The sequence below is a fragment of the Vigna umbellata genome, chromosome 2 (assembly GCF_029865625.1).
Source record: "Vigna umbellata cultivar VRB3 chromosome 2, Vumbellata_1.0, whole genome shotgun sequence".
Lineage (NCBI taxonomy): Eukaryota > Viridiplantae > Streptophyta > Magnoliopsida > Fabales > Fabaceae > Vigna > Vigna umbellata.
In genome coordinates this window covers 48,252,729-48,269,504 of record NC_142166.1, presented here as the reverse complement: position 1 = coordinate 48,269,504, position 16,776 = coordinate 48,252,729, and the positions used below count along the sequence as shown (strand labels likewise).

The following is a 16,776-nucleotide window of genomic DNA, read 5'->3' as shown; positions in this document are numbered from 1 at the left end:
TCATTTGTAACACAGATTATTTATTTGCCACAAAATTACAAATACGATTTAAAAGAAAACAAAAACAATGCATTTGAGACTTTCATCAGTACATGTAGGAGAGACCAAACAACACATTAATTTCACGTTATAGAACAAAACATCTGGTTACCAACAACAGAATACTAGGAAGAACAACAAGAGAAAAAAGGGTGCATGAACGGAAGGAGAAGAAGCAGCGGAAGCGTAGAAATAGTAATAGGGATAGGAAAAGTCATGCGGCGCTGAGACCACCGTAGGTAGGGGCTGTCCCAAACCTGAAGGTGGTGGGGGTGGTGGAGGAGCCCCTGAAGAATGTGACTGCGGTGGAGGTGGTGCTAGTTTGGGCTTGGAAGGAGGTGGTGGTGGTGAGAAATAGGAATTATAAGGTAGTGATGGTGACGGAGAGTGCGGAGGTGAAGGTGATGGTGTTAGGAGTGATGGAGGAGGGGGTGAACATATCACAGGACATGTGGAGCAGTCGCTGATGCAGAAAAGGGCACTTGAGGGATCTTCTACTTTCTCCTCCCATGTCACCCTGGTAAACAAAGCCAGCACAATGAAGGAAACCTTTATCCATGAAAACAGCTTTTTTGTAATGAACCCTGAATCGCTGATGTGACTCATTTGGACTGAAGCCGGGGAAGCTCCGAGAAACTGAGAAGGTATGGTGATAGAGTAGGTAGTGGTGGTGGTGGTGCTCATTTTTTTGTGATTTGCAAGGTTTGAAGAATCGGGTGACTTACAGAACTAACAAAGGTGGCTACTTCCTGTAACGAGAATGATTCTTTGGGGGAACTTGATGTCAGAATCTTTGTTGATGCTTCCTCTCTATGTCATCTAAATACCTGTTCAGTTTAAATACTACAAATATCAATTATATCATTATTTATTACTATTATTATTATTATGAATCACTCTTCTTTAAATAATTACATGATAATTACTTCATAAAAGATGATAGTTTATCGAGGGATTACTATGTTAATTGACAATAATACAAATTCGGACAATGTAATTCTGCACCTTTTCATTTTCCTGGTAAGGGCCAAAGCAATGCTTCTTTAGCAATAATCTCTCCCTTTTTCTTATACCAATTTCCAAACATAGTCCATCTCACTTTATGTCGATCTTATTATATATACTTTGCTTTGCAAGTGGAAATTCGAAGCCTCCTTTTTACTTGAAAAGTTCTTGCAAATTCTTATAAAAGCGTGGCATTATGACAACGCATGAACAAACTTCCTGCACATAATTCTTTGTTAAAAGAAATTGAAAAAGAATTTACACGGCAGACCCACTTCATTTTCCAACTCAGAATTTATATATAATTTGACCGTTTTCTGTTACAGTCAATTTTAACAGCAGCAATGTTCCTTTCTTGGGGTAGCATTACATTCCCCAACACCATCCAATATATTACTTCCTAGTTGGTGGAAAACATATCAATATAATTACAACACTGTTAAGAAATACAAAAAAATTACAACTGGAAAATATTGATGGCTTGTGTTTTGCTCCCTTCAGTTGCAATAGATCAACAATTTGAGTTGCATGGATTAAATTTTGGTTGTTTTTGTACATGACATATAAGTCAATGCACGAACCTAGACCCTATAGGACGTCTCTGAATCTGAGTATTGACTTCGCGGAGGTGTGGGGGAACGTGAGATACAGCTATAGATTATCATCACTGCTTGAAGAAAATTGATCATTCTGAGGAGGCAATTCAAGTCTGCTTAACCTGTTAAGCTCAGGCAAAATCTCCGTTGCAAGAATTGGTCTGTCCTTCTTGCTGAGTTGGGCACACTGCAATGCTAATTTGGCATATGACAGAGCCTCTTCCACCGGCCAATCTGTGATCACAGGGTCCAGCACTTCTTCAAACCTGCCCTTTTCAACTGCCTTCCTAACTAGGTGAGCAAGACCCATGGGAGGCTTGCCTGTGATTATCTGAAGTAGCATTATCCCCAGAGAATATATATCTGACTTTGTTGTTAGAATCCCCGATTGTTGATACTCGGGATCAATGTAACAAAAGGTTCCAGCAGCCGAAGTCATGTAAGATTGTGTCACAGAATTAGCTACTGAAGGAGGGACTAAACGTGCAAGACCAACATCACTGATTTTACTCACGTAATTCCTGTCCACGAGAATGTTAGATGGTTTGAGGTCTCGGTGCACGATGGGTTCTGGCTTGTTTTGGTGGAGGAAAAGGAGTGCAGTTGCTATCTCAGCAGATATTTCGAACCGTTTATTCCATGGAATTGGTTTGCTGTTGTTTTTCCGGAACAGTCTGTCTTCTAAGCTACCGTTATCCAGGTACTCATACACTAAGCATCCATGCTCCGGACATGCACCAAGGAGGAGGACCATATGCGGATGTCTAATGCAGCTTAGTACCTCAATCTGTGAATGCAATTAAGAAGGAAAAAAAGTATATATTGTTATAGTTGCATAAACATGATCTTGCATTGCATTACTAGTGTCTTGATAACTGAGTCATGGAAGGCAATGAAAAGTCTGTGGGTCCATCCTGAAATACACTATTAAATGCTTCTAATTAATTGAAAATAAGTATAAACTAACTTTCATACTACTTTATCAGGGGAATCCAATATCCTTAGTGGGGCCAAAGATGAGATATCGAGGGATTGACCACTTCTGATATGTTTCTTTAGAAGAATCTTAATCTAATCACATACTTCAGAGAGAAAGGATGCTATCAATCATGTCCGATAACTTCTATTTTCTATTAAAACTTTCCTTTCTTACTCTACTGTTGAAACTTCACAGAGTTTAAGGACAACACTTGCCAAAATTGAATAGAGAATTGGCATTAGAATTATGCAAAAGGTTCTTACTAGCCATATTATTGTGCATGGTAGATTCAACAGCATTATTATGCCAGGAACTTTTGCAAAAACATTTAAGAGTCATAGTTTTAAATATAGGAGTGAAAAATAGTGTAATTACCTCTTGGTTGAACTGCTTCATGCCCTGAGCGGCATCAGGCCTTAAAATTTTGATTGCAACGGGGGTGTGATCAAGGTGGCCTTTATACACAGGTCCGTATCCTCCTTCACCAATTTTGTTTGACGGGGAGAACTTTTCTGTGGCCATTTCAATCTCCTCTATGGTGTATCTTCTATACCGGGTATCATTTTGAGCCAACGTAGATAATGCTCGTTCTTTCTCTTCTGCCTCTGCCCTGGCCTTCTCCTCTGCATCCTTTCTTCTCTGTGCTTCCTGTTCAGCCCTCCTCCTAGCCTCCTCAGCTGCTTCCATTGCAGCTTTGGCTATAGCCTTTTCCTTTTCTGCAATTGCAAGAGCGGCCTCTTGAGACATCCTAACTACCTCAACCTTGCGATCCTCTTCCAGTTTCCATTGACGAATCTGTTCCGCCTGTTAGTTAACCAATCATACATTCAAGAGTCATTTCATAATTTTTCATTTGATATATAACCATAAAGAGTTAAAACCAGAACAACCTCCTCCACTGGCTTTCTCGGACTATATATGAAGCACCATGGTTAAGGATGAAACTTATTCTTATTAGTGAATGTGTTTGTCAGAAAGTAGAAAATCCCTCACGTAGCATTTTTTAAAAACTTTAAAGGGTGTACTTCCTCCCATCACATTTTCCTGTATATACAAACCTGGTTTTTGGCTGAGATTGCTTGCTTGCAAGCTGAGCTGTACATGTCCATAGTTTGCTTCAGTTCAAGCCTCAATCTTTTCATCTCGGCTTCTAGTTCTTTCTGTGATGAAGTAAATTAAATATTGGAATGTTAGGTTCATCTAACCATCTTTGTTCGGACAAAGATTGGTTCTTGTTCCACAGCAAAGCCAGTTAAATTCACAATCCGACTTTTTCAGATGCAATAACATTTTCTTTTACACACTTACTGCGGATTGAGGAGAATATGTCACGGGGATGGATTCTGATATACCAGAGTCAATTCTATTGAAATCCACCCCAAGCCATGAAATTTCTTTTTCATCCATTGACCAATTTCGTGGACGAGGGGGTATTTCAATGTGGTCTATTGATATAACATTTCCCGTACTCTTTGGTCTTTCTCTAGCCTGTATTATTCTCATTGGTTCTGCTGCTACTTCGTAAGTGCCCCTACTTCTAGGTAGTTGTCCCCTATTTGCATGTAACCAAACCAAAAATTATTAATTAAAAACATCTAATTGCACCAACTTTAAACGAAGATGATCTCAACAAAACACATATGTAACATAGATATCAAGTTGCTAGCTAAGTAACTTCCATTCTTGGCACCTTAATGGTCCTTCTCCTGGACTGGGCGGACTTGGCGGCACAGGAACTGGTTTCGGTGTAGTTAAACTTTTTGACAATGACCGTACCGCTGATCGAGCAGACATAATCTTCAATTTCGAAATTATGTAAACAGAGCAGAAATCCGGAGCTGATTTGATCATGGCTGTTGGTATATCCTGATACTGATAGGCTTTAAGTTTTTTGAGACTGCACGCCACAACATTGTCAAACAAAGTAATTCGTTACACAATATATATAGATAGATAGATATATGAAAAGGGGATAAACATATATAGGAACAAGTAGAAAATTAACGAAACCTTGACAAAGTGTTTTTGGCAGATGCACCGACCACGATACTATGTATGAGATTCCTGTTAGCAAACTCTAGAAGTCCTCTCACAACATCCGCATCATCAATTACGGCTTCTTTCATCATGACCTGAACGCACCAATCAGTACTACAGTGAGTGCAAGTTTCAAGTGCGATATATATAACCGAAAATCTCATTGACATTAATGCATACAGCTTTGCGAGTACAGATTCCGCGTAAGGAATTGAAAATATTGACTACATCGTCTTCGTCGGGTGGAAACACATTGGTGACATCTGCATGCATGCATGCACACGCAACATCAATAAAAAAGGGAAATCACAAGCTATCTTTGATCAATCAATTCCAATGATTATCATAAATGTTATATGACCACAAATATGTATATATGATATGATATGCGTGAATAAGAGGGTAGCTACGATGAGAAAAGTTTTTGTGCTTGACATGGACGGCAATGATGACGGGGTTGTCAAGATGATTAACGGCCCAACGGAAAGCGTGGGCACTGTTCTTGTCCTTGTCGACGGCTACCATTGTGACGTTCTGCGGCAGGGCGGCACCTGGGTATTGAAGAGACATGATTGCACGTTAAGGAAGGTGCCGCCGCCGGTTTGGTGTTTGGTCCACCAAACGCAGAAAGCCTTGATGGAACAAGGATAATGAAAGAGCTCCTCTGAACAGGAAACCCTTCCCAATTCCTCCTCCACCGTTCGTTCTTTTCTTTAATTTTGGCATTGCTTTGACCAACCCTTCACCAATTCCAAATGGAAATCAACCCAATTCATTTTTTTTTATTTATCTATCAAAGATTCATAGATATATGTTATAAATTCAGCTAAAAATATAAACTCATGAATACTTTTTTTTTTACTATAATTAATTCTAATAATTTAATTTAAAAAAACAATAGCTAATTTTTCACCAGTAGCACGTTTTTGTGGAGGATTTGTTTAAGAAAAGTTGCTGGTCCGTCAGACAGGTAAAGTGGGACAAGCTTGATCCAAATACAATTGATTGCTGACAAGGATATATTTTTTTTTAATAATAATATAGATTGAGACACATTTATTATATTTATATATATATATATAATTATGTGTTTCAAAGTATTATTTTTGTTTTATTTTTCTTTTTGGTTTAGAAAACTAGCCTTATAAAGTAATACCATATATTTTTAATTATATATATTTTGTGACAAAGATGCTTTTCGTTGTAATGATTAGTTAGTTTTATAATTACAACAAAACTCATCAATTTCCTGGAAAACGTTTAGTTGGCTAAGAAATAGAAGAAAACCTGAGTGTGCAAGAATATGTTTTTCTTGTTACACAAGCAATCATTTATCTTTTATTTTGTGTTTTCTTTTACAATAATATATTTGAAATATTTTCTTTATATTATAAATAAATACCTTTTGGAGATGAAAATGAAAAAAGAAATTGAAATGTAAACATTAACTATTCATCTTCAATTTTTGTCTATATATAAATTTAATTTAAACTTTGTTTTTTTTTTCTTTGAAATATTTATGGAGATGTGAAACACAATAGATCGGTCAAGTAAGCGTAATTGAAAATTAAAAATTGGTTAATATATCCTTGGATAGTCTTTAACTATGTTGAAAAAATTGCCAAAAAAATGCATGTGAATGGTTTGGGTCTGTTTTCTTTCTTCCTTTTTCACCTGATTTTCTGAAATTAAGGGTTCAGCATTCATGATTTGGAGCTTTTCATGGTATGAATTGGAGAGAGAAATAGTGAAAAGTAGTGTTAATTGTTGAATTAGCATGTCAAAATGGGACCCAAAGGAACGTCTGAATGTGCATGCATGCTCCAAACTATTCAACTCTTTCATGCAATGCCTTAACAGACGCAACACCAGAAGCCTCCAAGAACAAACAATTAATTTGCAAAAATAATTAGACGTTAACTTAGTTATTTAATAAATAAATGAAATTAATACTTTGATTAAATTTAAAATAACGTATATTAACATTTCTTACATTTTGTTAAATTACACATAATGATGTCACTATTAGCACATTAATATTTTAACAGTTTAGCACAAGATATCTGTCAACTACATTTTTACAATATTTACAAAAATAATTTGATAAAAAAAGGTGAGTATTAATAAAAAAGGTAGTTTTGAAACAAAATGTATAAAATTTTGACGATTTGTCAACTAATTAATATGTGTTTTTTTAAAGGTTATTTTAAAGGTTATAAAGAAATAGAAATAGAGAGAATGGATAAAAGAAAAAGGAGAGAAAACTAGGTGTGAAAATACAAAGTTATTTAGTTTAATAGAAATAAAAAAAAATGAAATGCAAATAAAATTATAAGGTAAACACGTTTATGGAAAATAATCATATTATCTTCTAGTATAATTTATTAGATAAATAATATTTGCCTATTATTGTTCACTTGAGGGAGAGAGTGATGAAGGAGATTTGAGAGGATTTGAAGATAATTTTTTTTAATATGTCACGTCAATCAAGTCCTACTCTAATTCTCACAAACTTTACTTCAAAATTCACTGTCACTCACCTCTAAATACACTGAAATAAACAAAAAAAAATTATCTTTAAATTCTCTCAAATCTCCTGAATCACTCTCTCCCAAATCCAGTGAACAAAACCTTAGACTAATAAGTTATAACAATCAATAATTGATCATATATATATATATATATATACAAATTTCATCATAAACAAAAGATGTATAATTGATTATATAGCTATTCAGAGTATACAATTAATTAATACAAAATATTTCAATTTATTTCTACTTAAGTATGAAATAAAGTGACCAAACAAGGTAAATGTAGTATAGAAAAATAGGGCACGTTTTTCTTTCTTTTCGCATTTTTTTTTATCAATTATTTTGTACATATCCGTGGATTTTATTTTATTTTTTTGTATTGTTCCAAGTAACCACAATTTAAAAAAAATAAAAAAATAAAAATTATCAATTCTCTTTTCTTTCATTTTTTTTCAAACATTTCATTTAAACTAAAATTAAGTTTGATCAGTAAGAATCCAGGAATATTACGTCAAAATATTTTAAAAAATACTCTTAAATATTTAGACTTAAACATTAACAATTTTAGATGATAGTATACATAAGACCAAAAATATATTAACAATTTTCCTGTGTGTCTGGGTTGCTTGCTGATCTTCAATTGTTGTTCTTCATATTCGCCAAAGGAATTGTTGTTCTTCATATTCGCCAAAGGAGGGGAGGTACCTGCAAAGATACTCCGACGCTCAAGTCAGGTATGAGTTATGGAGCTGAAGCTCAGAAGAGAGTAATTGGATACTGCTCTGAAATATTATTCAGGATCTCTAGAGCATAAAGAGAACGTACCTGGACTTGGGTCCTGTCACTGTATTTATAAGCAAAATAAAAATAACCACCTTACCTAAAAGTGTGGTTAGTGGCTTTGACTGATATTTTAACTGTCTAAAATATCTAAGATATTTATGTTATTACATAAATATCCTTACTACATAACATGCCCCCCAAGTCCGAGTTTAACCGTTCCGTTTTATGAACGTGGTAACTATATGACTTATGAGTTTGAGGGAGGCTGTCTTCGCTGTAATTAGAGAGCGTGTGCAAGTGAGGAATTTGATGGACCACAAGGAGGCGAAGATGAACGGCAAAAAGCTGGAGCAAATGAGGCCGAGCGCTCGTTGATGTGAATTGACGAGCGGCTCTTGAACGCTCGTTAAAATGGAATGTCCAGCGAAGTTTGGATGATCGTTGTTTGTCGACCGCTGAGGCCGAACGCTGATTGAGTGGACGCTCGTTAACAATTGAATGTCGACCGTTGAGGCCGAACGACTGAACGAGTGGACGCTCGTTGACAATTGAATGTCGAGCGTTGAGACCGAACGACGGACTGAGTGGACGCTCGTTGACATTTGTTTGTCGAGCGCTGAGGCTGAACGCTGATTGAGTGGACGCTCGTTAACATTTGAATGTCGACCGTTGAGGCCGAACGACTGAACGAGTGGACGCTCGTCGACAATTGAATGTCGACCGTTGAGGCCAAACGACTGAACGAGTGGACGCTCGTCGACAATTGAATGTCGAGCGCTGAGGCCGAACGCTGATGGAGTGGACGCTCGTTAACAATTGAATGGCGAGCGTTGAGGCAAACGACTGAACGAGTGGACGCTCGTTGGCAATTGAATGTCGAGCGTCGAGACCGAACGACGCACTGAGTGGACGCTCGTTGACATTTGTTTGTCGAGCGCTGAGGCCGAACGCTGATTGAGTGGACGCTCGTTAACAATTGAATGTCGAGCGTTGAGGCAAACGACTGAACGAGTGGACGCTCGTTGGCAATTGAATGTCGAGCGTCGAGACCGAACGACGGACTGAGTGGACGCTCGTTGACATTTGTTTGTCGAGCGCTGAGGCCGAACGCTGATTGAGTGGACGCTCGTTAACAATTGAATGTCGAGCGTTGAGGCGAACGACTGAACGAGTGGACGCTCGTTGGCAATTGAATGTCGAGCGTCGAGACCAAACGACGAACGCTTTTGATGTTGAACGACAGAATCTTTGAATAGTTGATGTTCTTGGGTGAACATAAGCTAGGCTACGGGGATGGTCCCCTAGGTTTGATGGTCTGGGTGTTCTAGGGCGAACATCTACCAGCGGGAGTGTGTCCCTTTGTTCAATGCACCTGGGTGTTCTAGGGCGAACATCTACCAGCGGGAGTGTATCCCTTTATGCACTTGGGTGTTCTTGGGCGAACATCTACCAGGTTGAGAGGTGCTTCAGGACGGACGGCTCTCAGGTGTCCGCTTTTATGTACAAGAGATGCTCATCTGCACTGTAAAAAATAATATTAAACATATAGGTGAGACCGTTCGGTCGAGTTGCAAACCTGGTGACCGAACGTTCATTAGGCCGAATGCTGGACGCTTGAGGCCGTACGTCAAAGAGATGAAGTGACCGAATGATTCCTGCGGAAGTAGCCGAACGTTAATGAAGTGATTGGCCGAACGGTTGCAGCAAAGATGCTGAACGCTAATGAGGCCGAATGCGGGAGCGCTCGTATTGAAGAATGGTCGAGCGGTAGAGACCGAACGTGAGGACGAGCGGTCCGCTGTTTTGATCTGAAAGGTGAGGACGAACGGTCTGCTGTTTGAACGTTCGTCCACATTGAGTGTCGAGCGTTATCGCTCGAATCCGAAGACGTGGACGAACGTTATTTATTCGAGTGGGCGAACGTTGAGAACCCGAGCTGACGAATGTTGGTGACCGAGTTGGCGAACGTAGAGGGCGTGGTGGACGAGCGTTGGGGATCGGGTGGACGAACGTCGGGGACAGTGTGAACGTTCGTCTCTAGAGCGTGAGCATTGTTTGTACGCTCAACACATACTTTGTTGAACGCTCGTACATATAGAGTGGTTGAGACTAAAGTGAGGCCGAACGGCCGATTGTCTTGGACGCTCGTACACATGAGTTGTCGAGCGCAAGGGACCGAATGTCGATGTTTAGCGGAGAGACGAACGCTCCAGGCCGAACGTCAATATCGTACGCGAGGCTGAGCTAGGGACGTTCCAGGACGAACGTCATTGACCGGTTGAATGTTCGTCCACAAGCATTGTCGAGCGTTCATGTCCGAAGGGCGAGGATGAACGGTCTTTATACGAGTGGCCGAACGCATAGGACAGAGTGGACGAGCGTTGTAGATCGAGTGGACGAGCGTGAGAATTGTTTGGACGCTCGACACGTACTTTGTTGAACGCTCGTACATATAGAGTATCGAGTGGTTGAAACTACCGTGAGGCCGAACAAGAGTATGGCCGAACGATTGAGTTTGTGAACGTTCGTTGATATGGTCGAGCGACGCTTGAACGCTCGTCACATGGCTTGTCGAGCGTTCGGATCCAACTGGCGAAGGCGAGCGGTCCGAGGACGAGCGGCTGATTGTATGAACGCTCGTCCAGAGGTCTTGTCGAGCGCTCCAGTCCGAAGGGCGAGGACAAGCGGTCCGAGGACGAATGGCGGGTCGAGCGCTCCAGTCCGAAGGGCGAGGACGAGCGGTCCGAGGACGAGCGGCTGATTGTATAAACGCTCGTCCAGTTGTTGGGGCCGACTGTTTGGACGCTCGTACATAGTGATTGTCGAGCGTCCTCGAAGCCAAAAGTCGAGGTCGAACACTGGAGTATTTGAGGAATGGAAATTGGGTTGGATGACGTGGAGGCAAAACTGAATGACGCGTGGGTTACGCGAGGGTTGCGGAAGATGTGGGGAATGGGTTTGACCAGAAACCCTACTTTTGCGCACCAGCTCTGTACGGCGGATGATGCGGGGGCTCAACCAAATGAATTGACCGCAGCAAGGGGTCGCAGGTTTAGGTTTGAATCTTACTCCTCAAGGCGGGTGAGGGTGGCGCCGGAGGCACTGGTGGTGCATTCCAGTCATCAGCGCTCGCACGGGCGAGGGACTTCCAAAACCTCTTATGCCTCCAAATTTCAGTCTGTGAAACCCTGCGCGACAAACCTTATCTGTCAAGTTTGATGCTGGGAAACCATGGCGGCGTCGATGTGTGGGAACGTCGATCAAGACGAAGGTTCTGCGGCGGAGTGTAATGAATTTGGGGATTTAGGGTTCTCTGTTCTCAGTCTCGATTTTCTCAGTCTCGATTCCTAAATCGGAGAGGAAACCCGTTTCAAAGAAAACGAAGGTGAGAACGGTACAACCGGTTTTAGGAAGCGCCGTTGACTGTAGGCAACGCTGGCAGCAAGCTCGGTAGCGGCAGGCAACGCAGTGATGGTGGGGATAGCTTGACAGAGAACGGTGACCCTGGTCGGCACGATGGAGGCAACTATGGAGGAGAGGTCGGAGGAGGACATAAAAGTCTTCGTAACAAAAGAGTTATCGTCTGTCCAGAGAGTCCTCCACTTGCTGACGCTGAGTTGTTGATGATGCTGGTGATTGAGCAGTGGTGATCGGAGTTTGGAATTGCACTTGGAACCGTTAAGGCACCGAGATCATTTTTCTTTTTCTCAGAATAATGCCAAATCACGATGTGTCAAAGGGTTGTTTCCTCTTCTTTCTTCTTTCCGCGGAATGACAAAGAAACGATGCCCCTAGATTGAATGGCAAAATTAAGTTGGAAAGAGCTTTGGTGGCATCACGCGTAGAGGAAGATGAGAGACGGCCTTGAAGTGGTGATTGGTCAGGCCGCGGTGGGTGGCGTTGGATTATTATAATGTTTCTCCTGGGGTGCAAGTAATTCTTTTTGAACCTGATGGTTGAATGAAGCCTGCTCTGATGTTTCACTGTAAGAAATCTCAATAATCAATATTGATATAAATAGTTGGCCTTTTTATCCGGTATGCATTAGTCACAGATGAGTTTATATGTTGAGATGATAATAATATTCCAAATAGTTTATAAAGATTATAAAATAAATAATAAAATGAATGGTTATCTGTAAAGCCGCATAAATTGGTTGATGTTGATGGTGTTAATCTGAAGTAGCGATGTCGAGACCGAGCGCCGTCTTGGCTCCTTGCAGTATCAATGGGATGACGCTCGGCCCCACGGTGGGCGCCAAAATGTTTCGGTGTACATTTTCCTGTGTGTCTGGGTTGCTTGCTGATCTTCAATTGTTGTTCTTCATATTCGCCAAAGGAATTGTTGTTCTTCATATTCGCCAAAGGAGGGGAGGTACCTGCAAAGATACTCCGACGCTCAAGTCAGGTATGAGTTATGGAGCTGAAGCTCAGAAGAGAGTAATTGGATACTGCTCTGAAATATTATTCAGGATCTCTAGAGCATAAAGAGAACGTACCTGGACTTGGGTCCTGTCACTGTATTTATAAGCAAAATAAAAATAACCACCTTACCTAAAAGTGTGGTTAGTGGCTTTGACTGATATTTTAACTGTCTAAAATATCTAAGGTATTTATGTTATTACATAAATATCCTTACTACATAACACTCTTAAATATTTAGACTTAAACATTAACAATTTTAGATGATAGTATACATAAGACCAAAAATATATTAAAAAGGTTATATAGTTTTTTCCTCTTTTCGAAATTACCTTAAGCACCCTTTACCTAACCCCCACCAAATCCAAATAAGAAGTGCCAATCCAATATAAAAAAACTGCCCCACTCCTAAATCGTGTTCACACTATTCTCCTCCCAGCTTGTCGCTCCCCTAGATTAATTAATTCACCGTTACACACATAATCCATCAATTTTCTATCGCTACCTTAAACAAAATTCAAAGTAAAATTTATATATTTTTTCTAATGTGACTGATTTGTGATTGACAGCAGATAGGTGTTAAATTAAAACTGAAAACAAAGTAAAGAGACCCAGATTATTAAATTCATGTATTCAAGTGAGTATGAACACATAATCCACCGTAACGTACGTGGAACACATCCATCTAAATGTTATTTTCTTGCATCCTTCGCACACACGATTAAGGTTGTTTTTCTTTAATTAATCAAGATATAATTGAGAAGATTGAATCGGCTTCAATCACCACCACCTATAGTACGTAATATTAAATTGGGATGACAGTGACATATGAAAGTTTTCAAATACCCGTTCACACGGAGGTTTATCCCACGTTAAAAACGCATGGTCGGAAAGAGGAAGAGTGGCAAAAAAAAGCAGCTTCAGTGTATCGTACGTGTGTAGATGAAGAGAAAGCCGCAACACTGTTCATTATTATCTGCACAAAAACTGCAGCAACTCTGAGAGACCCGTGAACGTGAATTCGTTCGGCGAGAAATGAAGGAACCCACGACAAAACGCCGTAAGAAGAACGATGAGGGGGCAACCCGTAAGACGAAGAAGAAGAGAGAACTGAAGGGTGTTCTCAGAACAATCGTGTTCATGGATGGAAAAGAGAAAGACGAAGAAGAAAAAGAAGAACGCGAAAAAATGAAGGGCATGATCGATGGTTACTACAGCGAGGTGGAAGAGACCAATCCGAGAAAGAGAAACAAGGTCGGCGGTGACTCGGTGAGTCACCGGCGAGTTTGGGTGAAGGAGCGTTCGGGGGCGTGGTGGGAGGAGTGTAACAAAGCCGAATTTCCGGAAGAAGAGTTCCGGAAAGCGTTCAGAATGGGAAGGGTGACTTTCGAAGCGATCTGCGAGGAGCTGAACTCTGTGATTGCGAAGGAGGACACGACGCTGCGAAACGCCATTCCGGTGAAGCAAAGGGTGGCGGTTTGTTTGTGGCGGTTGGCCACCGGCGACCCTCTGAGCGCGGTTTCGAAAAGGTTCGGTTTGGGGATATCCACTTGCCACAAACTGGTTCTTGAGGTTTGCGCTGCCATAAAGAGAGTGCTTATGCCAAAGTATTTGCAATGGCCTAATGCTGTTGTCTTGAGGGACATCAAGGGTGAGTTTGAGAACGTTTCTGGGATCCCCAACGTTGTGGGATCCATGTTCACTTCTCATGTTCCCATCATAGCTCCTAAGATGAGTGTCTCTGCTTACTTCAACAAGAGGCACACTGAGAGGAACCACAAGACTTCATATTCAGTGACTGTTCAGGGTGTTGTCGACCATAGAGGGGTTTTCACCGATGTATGCATTGGGTGGCCTGGTTCGATGGGTAATGAGCAGGTGTTGGAAAAGTCGGCACTTTTTCAGAGGGCTAATAATGGTGGACTTAATCTCAGTGGGGTTTGGATTGTTGGGGGTTCCGGGTACCCTTTGTTGGATTGGGTTCTGGTGCCTTATACGCAGCAGAATCTCACTTGGACGCAGCATGCTTTCAATGAGAAGATTGGGGGGGTTCGGAGGGTTGCTAAGGATGCATTTGGGAGGTTGAAAGGAAGGTGGGGTTGCTTGCGAAAGAGGACTGAGGTGAAGCTTCAAGATTTGCCTCTTGTGCTCGGGGCTTGTTGTGTTTTGCATAATATATGTGAGTTGAAGAATGAGGAAATGGATCCTGAGTTGTTGAAGATTGATGATGATGTTGTTGACGATGATGATGATGATTTGGTGGTGGAGCCAGAGGTTCCCTTGAGATCTGTTAGCTCCTTGAAGGCTAGGGATGCAATTGCTCATAACCTTTTGCACCATGGACTAGCTGGCACTTCTTTTCTTTGATTATAATTTAGAATTGAAAACTTAAGGTTCAGATCATGTATGTATAATTAATTCTTTTGGTTGTTTTTTAATTTAGACATATAGAATTCAATCAAGGCATTCATCATTGTTTGTAGAAGGGGCTTTGTAACTAAAAGGTATATTTGCCCCTCCCACAAATATTTGATCAATTGTAATCGTTGGTGCCAGGTTTTATCTATAAGATTCACGTACTTGAAAGATTCTAGTTCCTTTAACTATCTAAACGAGAGATAATTTAGTAAGTAAAATCATTCTTCTGTGCTGTATTTCTCAGCGATTTAATAAAAAAAACAGAATATTCTCATTTATATTATACCATCCATTGCTTGAAAACAGAACGAATGTACCTCCTGCATTAATTTCTGGAAGATAGGAAAATGATCCTTCGCAAACTATCAACCGCTTCACTGTCCAAGCGAAACATAAAGTCTTCATGGTTTATGCTTAAACTAGAACCATTCTGAGTAGCTCAGTTTTTTAAATGATGCAACCAGAGAACATTTTCACTGTCCAATATGGTTGTAAGAAAAGACCCGGTACAGAAACAGAACAGTTTTTGCTTGTTACAAGTGATGGTAGCTAATACTTCTATGATGTTCTCTAACCCTGAATCCACATCTATACTTCTTTATTTGTTTGTTATACTTTCTCATTCCTTAGTTGAGGCAAAGTACTAAAATGATTGAATCAAACTTTTGTATATGATATGCAAAAATATATACGTTGATAGGAATGTACAAGCTGTAAGTTCACCTTGTAGTTACAGTCTTCACTAATTTTTATTTGACTTATTCGAGTCTTTTTATTCAGAAAAAAGTAAATTAATGACATGTAATTATATACTGTATAAAAATGAACAAGAATCATGATTAGCACATGATAATCTTGTTATCCAGTTACTCTAATATCTTCCCCAACACACCCCTTTGGGTGTGAAGAAAAGAAGTGCATGGCAAACACGTCGGCTTTGCATATTTAATTGATGGCTGACACGAATTAAGGGTTTTATATGTTTGTGTGGTATTATTATAGTATAGGGATGGAAGTTAGTTGTTTCTTTGCGTTCACACTTAAGATTGACATGGTAAGCCAACAGTGACAGAAAAGAAAAGAGAAAAAAAGGAAATGAAAGGTTTGATTGGACCACATTGTTTTGAAAACTTAGCAGAAAGGTTAATATATTGAAAGGCAAAACTTTGTGATGTGAGATGTCGGTGCACACAGACACAACTCTTAATGAATTTGATGGGAAACAAGTCGCTTTTACACACTCAACACAGCACGACACGAAATAACACTCTCACCCTCAAATACTGTTTCTGAATTAGATGGATACGGTCACTTTCACTCTCACCGCCAACTTCGGAACATTTTACTCTATACTTGCAATAGTGATCAAACACAACTTTTATAAATATGGAAAGACACGACATTAGTAAAATTTAAGTATAATTACATAAAAATTTAACATCATTTTTAATTTAAAATTTTAAAATGATGATTTATTTTTATTTAATATAAAATTTAGATTTATACTTAAGTTCTTAACAATAAATTTCAGACAATCGCCTCTGCTCAAGCCATTTCTACTCTAACTTTGCTTTTCTTCCACTCTCGTCATCAATGCTATTGAAACCTCTTCTATAAGAATCAATCTGAATGTTTCTTATATTAATTGCTTTACTCAAAAGTAAAATGTTCTTAATTTTGAACTATTTTCTAATATCAATGAAATACATTAACGTGGAAGCTTTTTTAAAAGTCTAATTTTATTTTTTACCGGAAACATTTTTGAAACTTTACTTAGATCATTCAGATATGTCAACGCAATGCTAATAAAAATATTAATAATAAATAAGATTAAATGAATAAAAACTATTACAGATATTTTAACAATAGAAATACATCTCATTAATATTAGGAATTGCAAAGAGTGAAAAAAAGAAAAACACTTATAAAATTTAGTTCTTATAGTTTTTATTTATGTTAAGATG

General features: G+C 39.5%; 1 protein-coding gene and 1 pseudogene across 1 annotated transcript; both read right to left on the bottom strand.

The window, feature by feature from the left end:
* On the bottom strand, positions 1–829 carry LOC124829460 (uncharacterized). The gene has a single exon (XM_047302972.2). The coding sequence runs from the start codon at positions 721–723 to the stop codon at positions 148–150; it is 576 nt and encodes a 191-aa protein (XP_047158928.1). The 5' UTR covers positions 724–829; the 3' UTR covers positions 1–147.
* A 613-nt stretch (positions 830–1,442) lies between these two features.
* LOC124829459 (U-box domain-containing protein 52-like) lies at positions 1,443–5,373 on the bottom strand (annotated as a pseudogene).
* Positions 5,374–16,776: the final 11,403 nt, after the last annotated feature.